General features: G+C 42.9%; 1 protein-coding gene across 1 annotated transcript in view; it reads left to right on the forward strand.

The window, feature by feature from the left end:
- celsr2 (cadherin, EGF LAG seven-pass G-type receptor 2) overlaps positions 1-10,513 on the forward strand; it is a 72,945-nt gene extending 62,432 nt beyond the window's left edge. The window contains exons 20-34 of the mRNA XM_025060342.1: positions 586-904; positions 1,022-1,189; positions 1,979-2,102; positions 2,197-2,397; positions 2,516-2,690; positions 3,133-3,245; positions 3,428-3,507; positions 4,890-5,016; positions 5,109-5,213; positions 6,063-6,193; positions 6,284-6,369; positions 6,454-6,606; positions 6,738-6,941; positions 7,364-7,586; positions 8,825-10,513. Coding sequence (XP_024916110.1) covers positions 586-904; positions 1,022-1,189; positions 1,979-2,102; positions 2,197-2,397; positions 2,516-2,690; positions 3,133-3,245; positions 3,428-3,507; positions 4,890-5,016; positions 5,109-5,213; positions 6,063-6,193; positions 6,284-6,369; positions 6,454-6,606; positions 6,738-6,941; positions 7,364-7,586; positions 8,825-8,849 — 2,234 coding nt within the window. The 3' untranslated portion in view covers positions 8,850-10,513. The remainder of the gene's footprint in view (positions 1-585; positions 905-1,021; positions 1,190-1,978; positions 2,103-2,196; positions 2,398-2,515; positions 2,691-3,132; positions 3,246-3,427; positions 3,508-4,889; positions 5,017-5,108; positions 5,214-6,062; positions 6,194-6,283; positions 6,370-6,453; positions 6,607-6,737; positions 6,942-7,363; positions 7,587-8,824) is intronic.
- Positions 10,514-11,272: the final 759 nt, after the last annotated feature.

Consider the following 11,272-nt stretch of genomic DNA (forward strand, 5'->3'; position numbering starts at 1 on the left):
TTTCGGACGTTGGCGGACCTTCCTGCTGTATCTGCAGGGGTCGTGTCCCAAATCGTTTCACGCTCCGCTGGGACGTTCTGTCCCCCTGAACTCACTCAACCGTCTCTCCACAGAATCTGGTCCGTGTGGGCAGCGCCATCCTCGCTCCAGACACGCGGCCACACTGGGAGCTCATCCAGAACTCCGAGGGCGGCACAGCCGCACTGCTGCGACACTTTGAGGAGTACGCGAATACGCTGGCGCAGAACATGAGGAAGACCTACCTCAGCCCCTTCACCATCGTCACGCCAAACATCGGTAAACGGTCGTTCAGTCAGTTTGTCAGTGAATGAATGAATGAATAACTGACATGTAATTATGTTCTGGTTATGTTATGTTCTTTTGTTTTTTTTTCTATTATTTTTTAATTTATTTTTTATTTTTATACCTATATCGTATATATATATATAAGTATATATATGTACATAAAATAATGAATTAAAAATTATTTTTTATTTAGTTTATTAGAACACTTTTTTTTTAGTTTATTGGTTCCTACAAGAGACTAGAAAATACTAATTTTTGCTGTTGCCTCCTCATCTCCAGTCATCTCCGTGGACCGTCTGAAGAAAATGAATTTTGCCGGAGCGAAGCTCCCTCGGTACCAGTCCCTCCGAGGCCCCCGCCCCGTGGATCAAGAGACGGCCGTCACACTGCCCGATTCGGTCTTTCAACCCCCCGTGGACACCAAGGGTCACAGACACCTGGATGTGTTTCCCGAGTCCACACTGAGGAACCGCTCGACTCACAGAAAGAAACGCCACCCTGAGGACAGTCAGCAGGACGCGGTGGCCAGTGTCATCATCTTCCACAGTCTGGCGTCGCTGCTGCCAGAGAGTTACGACCCGGACAAGAGGAGTCTGCGGTGAGACTGGGAATGATTGACAGCTGGACTGTCCAATAAAAGGCCTGGTCTAATTCCTCTACATTATTTTTAACATTTTTATTTTTTGTCTATTTTTTTTATTTTTTTATTCTTCAGTGTCCCTAAGCGGCCTGTTATCAACACACCAGTGGTGAGCATCACAGTGCACGACAACGACGAGCTGCTGCAGCACGCACTGGAGAAACCCATCACTGTGCAGTTCCGCCTGGTCACCACTGAGGAGCGCTCCAAACCCATCTGTGTCTTCTGGAACCACAGCATTCTGTGAGTACACTGTAACAGACAGACACAGTCGCACAGAGTTGAGCTCCTCACACCTGACCTTTGACCTCATTTTTGCTGTTGCCTCCTCATCTCCAGTCATCTCCGTGGACCGTCTGAAGAAAATGAATTTTGCCGGAGCGAAGCTCCCTCGGTACCAGTCCCTCCGAGGCCCCCGCCCCGTGGATCAAGAGACGGCCGTCACACTGCCCGATTCGGTCTTTCAACCCCCCGTGGACACCAAGGGTCACAGACACCTGGATGTGTTTCCCGAGTCCACACTGAGGAACCGCTCGACTCACAGAAAGAAACGCCACCCTGAGGACAGTCAGCAGGACGCGGTGGCCAGTGTCATCATCTTCCACAGTCTGGCGTCGCTGCTGCCAGAGAGTTACGACCCGGACAAGAGGAGTCTGCGGTGAGACTGGGAATGATTGACAGCTGGACTGTCCAATAAAAGGCCTGGTCTAATTCCTCTACATTATTTTTAACATTTTTATTTTTTGTCTATTTTTTTTATTTTTTTATTCTTCAGTGTCCCTAAGCGGCCTGTTATCAACACACCAGTGGTGAGCATCACAGTGCACGACAACGACGAGCTGCTGCAGCACGCACTGGAGAAACCCATCACTGTGCAGTTCCGCCTGGTCACCACTGAGGAGCGCTCCAAACCCATCTGTGTCTTCTGGAACCACAGCATTCTGTGAGTACACTGTAACAGACAGACACAGTCGCACAGAGTTGAGCTCCTCACACTTGACCTTTGACCTCTGGTGTGCACGTCTTCTTCAGCGGCGGTAGCGGCGGCTGGTCAGCGAAAGGCTGCGAGGTGGTTTTCAGAAACAGCAGCCACATCAGCTGTCAGTGTTATCACATGACCAGCTTCGCCGTGATCATGGACATCTCCAGAAGAGAAGTGAGTCGACACAGATCACCGATCATCACTGATCATCACCGATAATCATTTGTCACATTTTTTTTGTTGTTGCTAATTATTACATTTGTGTCAGAACGGAGAGATCCTTCCGATAAAAATCCTGACGTGGAGCACCGTGGGTGTGACTCTGGGCTTCCTCTTCCTCACCACCGTCTTCCTCCTCTGTCTGAGAGCCATGCAGAGCAACAAGACCAGTATAATCAACAACGGAACCACCGCCCTCTTCCTCTCGGAGCTCATCTTCATCCTGGGCATCAACCAAGCTGACAACCTGGTAAACAATTAGTGTCTGCCACCACCAGGCTGCAGCCTGACTTACAGTTACACACACACACACACACACACACACACACTCTGATGTGCTCCTTCCTGTGGTCACGTCTCCGTTCCAGTTTTTCTGCACGGTCATCGCCATCCTGCTGCACTTCTTCTACCTCTGCACTTTCTCCTGGCTGTTCCTGGAGGGGCTGCACGTTTACCGCATGATCAGCGAAGTGCGAGACATCAACTACGGACCCATGAGATTCTACTACCTGATTGGCTGGGGAGTGCCTGCCTTCATCACAGGTCTTGTTGCAGGAAAACCATAACATTGCGAGAAAGACACACACTGAGCAGCTGTAGAAGAAAGTGGAAAATAGAAAATACAAAAAGAGGGCAGCATTGCTGCACATGAAAACAGCGCCATACACCCCTAGTGGCCAGTAAAAAGAAACAAGGGGGTTTTCGGAATTAGGAATTTTGGCAATTATGAATTCCATTTAAAATAAATGGATGTGTATGATGATGACTTAGACCTCATTTTAATTTTTCTCTGATCGAGGAACATTTTCCCTTTTGACTACATTATTGTAAAAAATAATATTATTTTTTTCATGATACAAAACACACAAAAAACACATATTTGTACATCTTAGTATAATGGAAGAAATGCTGTTGTAACACATACCACAGAAGAAAAGGATGAAAGTTTAACGTTTACCTTCTGTCCATCTGTGCCCGGCTGCAGGTCTGGCCGTGGGACTGGACCCAGAAGGTTACGGGAACCCAGACTTCTGTTGGCTGTCCATGTACGACACTTTGATCTGGAGCTTTGCTGGACCCATCGCTACGGTGGTGTCGGTGAGTGTTTCTGTTTATCACGTTTATATCGTAACTCAAAATGGTCCACAGTACCAGTGATACCTGGTAGATTTTCCTAAATTACCCTTTAAATTTCAAATTGAAAGAAAAACAAAATGGCAAAATGTTGCATGAATGTTTTATCATGTTGAGATTTACTTCTTTGTGACTCTCCTCCACAGATGAACATCTTCCTCTACATCCTGTCCTCCAGAGCCTCCTGCTCACTGAGACACCACAGCATCGAGAAGGAGCCTCGCGTGTGAGTCTCCTGACACTTTCACTGAACACAGTACAACCACAGACGTTTAATTTTGGAATTTTTCATTTGTTTATCTCACCATATTCAGACTTCTCAGCGACCCCAGTGTCATCTGCTGCCGGGGTTTAGACCCATCATTTTGACATTTATGACCTCAAAGAATTGTTTTCCATGTTTAAAATCTGGTCAAAATTCATAAAGTGGGCCGAATTGAACACTGTAGTGGGTTGGTTTTGGCCGACGACCCTGGGTTAAGCGATTTATAAACATCAAAAAATTAGTAACAATCGTAAAAAAACAATTCAAATTATGATCAGTTTATAAACCATTTTTAATATAAAATCATGTTTTATTTCTAATCGAACTCTACAGCCCACAACAAACTGTAAAAGTATTTAGAGAACCATTGGAATGTGCAAGGTCAAAGGTGACAATCCTGGTGGTCATACTGTATGAATTACAACTACATTAAAAAAAAAAAAAAGTCATTGTCTCTTAACAAAGTGCGACACCAAACCGATTCACTACGGCTCCACGTCACGTTAGTCTACTTACTGTCAGCGTTAACAGACACAGTCAGCCATTGTTGACAATCCTCTGCATTTATGTCTGACCAGTACGTGACCAGAGGACGGACATGCATGAAATGATTCGACATCGGCCAGGAGATCACGTGTCACAGGGAAAAACCCGGAGGGGGAAAAAAAAAGTTTTGTGAGCAAAAATAAAACCAGAGAAAACCTCAGAATCCTGAACAATGACATTTCATGCCCAATGTCCATAACGGACACTGAATAATGTTATGTAATTTTCAAAAAGGAAGAACATTTTTACAACAACTCGTACCTCGGAATTATTCTCACCAAAAACTATGAAGCAGTTGTAGATACTTTGAAATTACACCATGAATTTGAATCAGTCTGGGAGCTGAAAAATATACTTAGCTTAGCTAACATAATTTAGCCTAGCTCCTAAATTAAGGTATCCTAGCTTAGCTTAGCTTAGCTTCGGTTATCCTCAAAGACAACAGTACTTCTAACAGAACACAAAGGCAGTATTTTTTGGTGTAATTTAGCCTCAGCTAAGTTCACTAAGTTAGCTCAGACGAGACCGACAATCGTAAGTAATAAGTTTATATTAGCGTCATAAGGAAAGTGAATGTTGGTGCGTGTTTTTATTTTTGTGTTTATCTATTCCACATCCCTAAGTCCGTCGTCCTAAAGTTCCCTGATTCCTCAGAGAACACCGTTCCACCCATTTCTCCATCCACTCCTGACTCCGGTCTTAACGATTTCTCCTCTGTATTTTTTATTTTTTTCAATAATTACATTTACATCGCTGACCGTTTCCTGTTTGTGTTTTTTCTTCATCATCTGTTGCAGTGCTGGCCTGAAGACAGCAGGTGTCGTCCTCCTCCTGGTTTCCGTCACCTGTTTCCTGGCGCTGTTGTCCGTTAACAGTGACATGATCATCTTCCATTACCTGTTTGCTGGGTTTAACTGTGTACAGGTGAGTTCTCTTCTTCCTGGACCTCAGCCAGCGTCACCACGGTACTTTTTTTGAGTTTGGTCCTAAACATTTGCTCTTCTTCCTCGCACCAGGGCCCCTTTGTTTTCTGCTTTGTTTTCAACAGGGAGGCCAGGAAGGCCATGAAGTCCTGCTGCAGCCGCAAGCGTCCGGATCATATGATCAAATCCAAGGCCTCAGTGAGTCCTCGCTGTGAAATTCTTCTGTTCACACTGACACCTTTGAAACGTCCATGCTCTGGTCACAAGTCAGGAGCTTCAGTGGAAACACTGATGCTATTGTGAGAGGGAATCACCCAGAAACATAAGTCCTGATCGACACAACGACGTTTTTACAACATAGTGGTCCTCGAGGGATCACAGCCATAAATATGAACAATTAGACAAAGTGAAAATTATTTTTTTGTGTCATTGTGGATTTTAAGAATATCTGTTCAAAAAAGTTGTCAACAAAGACTTGAGTTGCTCAACAGTTCATGGATATTAACAGTAGGTGGCAGATGTGTAGACTAGTGCCTACGCCACATGTGTCAAACTCAGGCCCGGGGGCCAAATCTGGCCCGCAGTGTGATTATATTTGGCCCCATGAGATCAAATGTGGACTAGAGTTGATGTTTACACAAAGTTTGTTTCAATATGAAAAAATTCTACATTACAGATCTGGAGAGAAGAGAAAACATGAACAATTGCCATGAATTTTAAGTTTGACCAACAGTGAATTCGAGTTTGACCCTCCTGGTCTCCACACTCAGACGTCCTTCAGTGTCAGACAGTAGAAGACGCAGCCCTGAGGGCAGACGGTGTTAGGACACAAAGACGTCCTGACCCCATGTGACTGCGTACATTAACTCAACACAGCCCTTTCTGAAGCAGCTGTGCCCAAGGGCACGTAGGTCACGCACAATTATCAACATCCTCCACCTCTGACTTTCACACAAATAAACTCGCATCGCACGCAACGCTCACATTAATTTAACTGCAAAGATTTAAAAAAAAGAAACATTGTCTTTGTCTCCACTGTGTTTCCAGACCTACAAATGCAACACCAACTACATGGATGGGAAGTTGTACCACCTTCCCTTCGGAGACTCCAGCGTGTCGCTGAACGGCACCATGCAGAGCAACAAGAGTCAGCAGAGCTACGTGCCCTTCGTGCTGCGGTAAAAAAAAAAAGAAAATCCACATCAATAATATCCTAAATTCTCTGACGACGGCAGCAGCTGTGAAACGACGTCTGCTGTGTTTTTCAGGGACGACGGGTTAAGTAACAGCCAAGCTCACATCGCTCTGAAGGACCAGGTGTCGCTGTTCCACGAAGATGAAGAACATCTGGATGGTATTTCTCTCTTCTGTCAACTTTTCTGTCCTTCATCCTTTCAGGTCGTTCATGAACTGACCGTCCGGTCGTTTCTCTGTGTAGATCCCGACAGCGACTCTGACAGCGACTTGTCCATAGAGGACGACCAGAGCGGCTCCTACGCGTCCACACACTCCTCTGACAGTGAAGATGACGAGGGCGCTCTCCCACCTGAGGAATGCTGGGAAAACCTAGCGTCAAATGTTGCCAAAAAAGGTATCGAAAAAAATGATCAGATGGAAAAAAAACCTTAAATGTTTCAGTGCAGTTGTCCGTGTTCAGCTCCACTCCAAACTGAAACTTTAAGATTCACGAGTGTCGTCTTTTTCTCTGTGTTTGTTTCCCAGACAACGGCCACAGTAAGATGTTCTGGCCCGGAGGTTACGCGGCAGTCGGTGACAGCGAGTTCCACAGTGGAGACAGACTGACGGTGGAAAGTCCAGGCGTTCGAGAGCAGAGCCTCGGCGGTGAGGCGCGGACTCCCACGGAGGAGCGAGCGCAGGAGAACGCGACGATGCTCCTGCCCAGTTTCAACACCCACCCCCACAAAGGTGACATTTACTGTAGATCTGGGGTGAGGTTCAAAATCTGACCCACGGCCGGTTTAGTATCGGTTGGATGGAGAAGACTGAGCAACCGGTTTAGTATCGGTTGGATGGAGAAGGCTGAGCAAAAAAATAAAAATAAAAAGTACAAGAATAAACCTGAACTTTTAAAGATAAGTTGGAACATGTGATGTCTGCTGCCATTCAGTGGCATCAACAGAAATTACACTCAATTTGTTGTTGTCATATTTGTCCCTCAGGCCATAGTTTGAACCTTGGACCAGTATTTGGCAGGCCGAATTAGATAGCCCAGTGGGCTGTATTTGGCCCACGGGCCATAGTTTGTCTGCTGTAGTTCGTGCCACATTAACTCTAGATCTATCAGCCAACTTCCTGTTGTCATCAGTGTCTTGTCGCCCGTTCTCCAGGGATCCTGAAGAAGAAGCAGCTTTCTCCAATCATAGAAAGGAACAGTGTGTGTCACGCCAACAGTGAGGCGTGCGGACACGTCCCCGGTACGGCGTCTCCGCAGGGGTCCAGCTCCAGTAACGGTCGGACTGCTCAGTCCAAGCCCAGCGTTCCTGATAAGCTGAACGGCGTGGCCATGAGCATCAAGGCAGGGACGGTGGACGGAGACTCTTCAGGGTCGGAGTGAGTACCAGCTCATCACAGTCTGTTCTCGTTGCTGTTTCCATGGTGTGTAGTCAGTGTCATCACATCAGTGATTCTGAACGTTAGCTGATGAATCAGAAACTATAACTACTGCAGTACGACGGAGTATTATGGCTGCATTGATAAATAAAAAAAAACAAGATAAAAATTACAAGATTGAAGGTTTAATTGACCAGAATAAAGTCGAAACAATACGAAAAAAAGTTTAATTTTATGAAAAAATGAAGTCATAATGTCACGAGAAAAAAACTCTAAACAATATAACTTAACAATTAATTTACAAAATCTTAATTATTCAGTTTTATTTTAATGATTTTTTTCTCATGGACCTAAAAAGTAAAAAAAGGTAAAAAAAAAAGTAAACAGGCCTTGGGTTCACTTCCCACCCCACCCCTGCAGGTGGCGCCAGTCCAAATGTTATTGTCTGTATCCTGATTGCACTGGTACAACATATAAATACGATATTAAACACAAACATCATCTTTAGGACAAGGACATAACACGAACGAAACAACCGCAACGGTGACGATGGAGGTTTTGGGTCGGGGAGTTGTGGGGAAAAAAATCTTAGGAGAATTTTTTATTTTAGAATCAATTTTTTTAACTCTTGTAAAACAGAAGTGAACGCGGCGTCGATGTCTCTCGTACAGACAAACGATCTTCACTAATCAAACTTCTTTGCCCTTTTCTCTTCCCAAAAATTCATAGATTTTTATTCTTTAATTTTATTCCATGAAACTCTGATCTAAACACGGTCAGGATGTCAGGATCGGCAGTCTTCAGTGTGGTCCGTCTGTCGTCAGACTGGTCCATCAGTCTTCAGACTGGTCCAGCAGTCTTCAGACTGATCCATCTGTCTTCAGACTGGTCCCTCTGTCTTCAGACTGGTCCATCAGTCTTCAGACTGGTCCATCTGTCTTCAGACTGTTCCATCTGTCTTCAGACTGGTCCATCAGTCTTCAGACTGGTCCATCTGTCTTCAGACTGGTCCATCTGTCTTCAGACTGGTCCAGCAGTCTTCAGACTGATCCATCAGTCTTCAGACTGGTCCAGCCTCCGTCAGTCTCCACCGTCTGTCCGTCTGTGTGGAAGCTGCGTCATGACATCTTGTTTATTTCTTTTTTTTTTTACCCTTTTTTTTTCTTTCTTTGTTCCCTCCACGTTTCCCTCCACCCATCCTCATCTCACACCCCCCCCCCCCCCCGCCTGTTCCCCAGCAGCCACTGCAACACCTCCATGTGACTGCGTTGACGGAGGGGTGTGTCTTTGCAGGTCATAGAGACTCTTCTTCAGCCATGACTGCACACAGGGAGCAGCAGCAGAAAAAAAGGAGTTCACCTCTGCAGCCTGGTCCTCTGAAGGAGTGTGTGTGTGTGTTTACGTACGTGTGCCAAACCTCAGGAGTCACTGCACTGGTCCACACTCATACACACTGACACGTGTCCCACTGTCCCCTTGAACAAATCAGTTGTTTACATACTTGAAGCAATGCACTTTTTAAAAAAAAAAAAAAAAATCACTGCCAAGATTTGTCGGCAGTTTACATTTTTGTAGTGGGTTTTTTTTTTGACTGCGGAACAATGAAGAAGTCATTTTTGAGGGCTGGGGGGGAGGAGGGAGGGTCGAGGGGTGAGGGGTGAGGGGTGAGGGCGGGAGGTTCAGTTGCAGACTTCAGAACTTTCAGGGACGTTCCTCTTTTTTCATGCAAACCTACTTTGTGGTTTTGTCTGTTTGTGAAGTTGTTGTCGTTCTTGGTGCCAGTCTGAGGTTTGAGGAGGTCGGACCCCCGGTCCCTGACTCCGCCCACTGGTCTGCGTCGTCCCAGAGGCGGTCGAGTGTCAGGCCGTCCACAGACACAGAGGCTGCTGGACTCTTTCTTTTTAAAAAATAAATAAATGAAAAAAATATCGTGGATTTGTATAAGCTACTTCAGAAATGGACGATATGTCAACGGACTGCTCCACCTTCAGGAGAGAAGGTGGTCAAGTTTTTTTTTTTTTTTTTTTGTAAATCAATGAGAGCACATTTTTATGGACATTAAAAACAACTCTCACTGGAACACGGTCATGCGACTAAACAGCTGTATTTTGTAGATTAGCTGCAGAGTTTGTTTATTTTTTTTTTTGTAAAGTAATGGAACATGTGCTGTAACTGTTTCATCAACACTGGTCAGAGAGACACAGAAAAGACAAGACAGCATTTCATTTATACCAAGGAAGTCCCAGATGAAGTTTTTATATTGATATCTGATACCAGTATTATCCAAACACTTCATTTATGATTCTGGTCTATCAGGAGTGATTTCAGCATATTTGGGAAAACCCAGGCATTGCGTTATCAGGTTTTTATTATCAGAGGAAAAACGGATAACGATTCTTACAGATATAATTATCGGTCGACCGACATTATTGGACATCCTTTTATGTAGTAAATATGGTATATAAAACTTCTACCGTGTCGTACTATCAATCTGTTTTAGTGGACAATAAAAATACGTTGGTAATAAGAAATGGATCATCAATGCAAGCAGGTTAGCTGGGATTAGGGCTAGGATTAAATAAAAAAAAAAGAAATAATTTTCAAACAATTCAATCCCCTTGTCATTTGCAGATAAGTACTGATCAGTGAAATTCTTTATTGTTGTTTCTGTGACATTGATCATCCATATGTAACTGAATGGGTGCGTCTCCAAATGTAAATATATATTTGTAAAGTTCATTCACAGGTCTACAGACAGTTCTTTTATCAAATCCTCGAATATTTGTCTTCTCTGCAGAGCAATTCTTTTGTGTATGTTTGTAAATTTCATATAAAACTCGACTCGTTTGTGTCAGCGCTGACATACGAACACACACAGATACGTCTGTTTCTCCTGTTTTTAATGATTAAACTGTTTTGTACCTTTTTCCATCTCACTGTGGTTCTCCACTAAAGAACAATCATGTTCTTCTTGCTCCTTCATCACAGCTCTTCACAGAGGTCGACCTCTTACTGATACAAAATTGTTTTTTTTTTTTTTAAAAATCTAAAAACAATTTTTTTTTGAAAAAATCCATTGAAAAAAATGATTTTGAAAAATCCTTAAAAAATTTTTTTTTTTGAACAATCAAAAAAAATTTCTTTTTTAAAAAAAAAAAATTTGTGTCATTTTTGGTCAAAAACTAAGGTAAAAAGGTTTGCCAAAAAAATTTATAAAATTATTTTTTATAAATGTATCTTTTCTTGCCTGTTTCTCATAAAATTAGGACATTTAGAAAACATTTTTAAAAAAATTTTTTTACAAAATTTTCTGTCAAAATGTGAATCTTTTTGTCATTTCCGGTAAAAAACTAAAAAGATTTGATGAAAATTTTTATCAAATTATTTTTTAAAAATGTATCTTTTCTTGCATGTTTTGTCATAAAATTATTTCCTTTTGAAAATATTTTTACAAAAAATTTTTTATAAAGTTTTCTGTCAAAATGTGAAGTTTTTGTGTAATTTCCGGTCAAAAACTAAAAAGATTTTGACAAAAAAATTTGTAAAATTATTTTTAAAAACTTTGAACTTTTTTTTGCATGTTTTGCATCATTTTGTTTCATTTCCGCTCAAAAACTAAAAGATTTTTATGATAATTTTTTGTAATTTTGTAAGAAATGTTTTGATGTTTTCACGATGGTAAGGCT

The sequence above is a fragment of the Cynoglossus semilaevis genome, chromosome 11, assembly GCF_000523025.1.
Source record: "Cynoglossus semilaevis isolate Cse_v1.0 chromosome 11, Cse_v1.0, whole genome shotgun sequence".
In the NCBI taxonomy this organism is placed as follows: Eukaryota; Metazoa; Chordata; class Actinopteri; order Pleuronectiformes; family Cynoglossidae; genus Cynoglossus; species Cynoglossus semilaevis.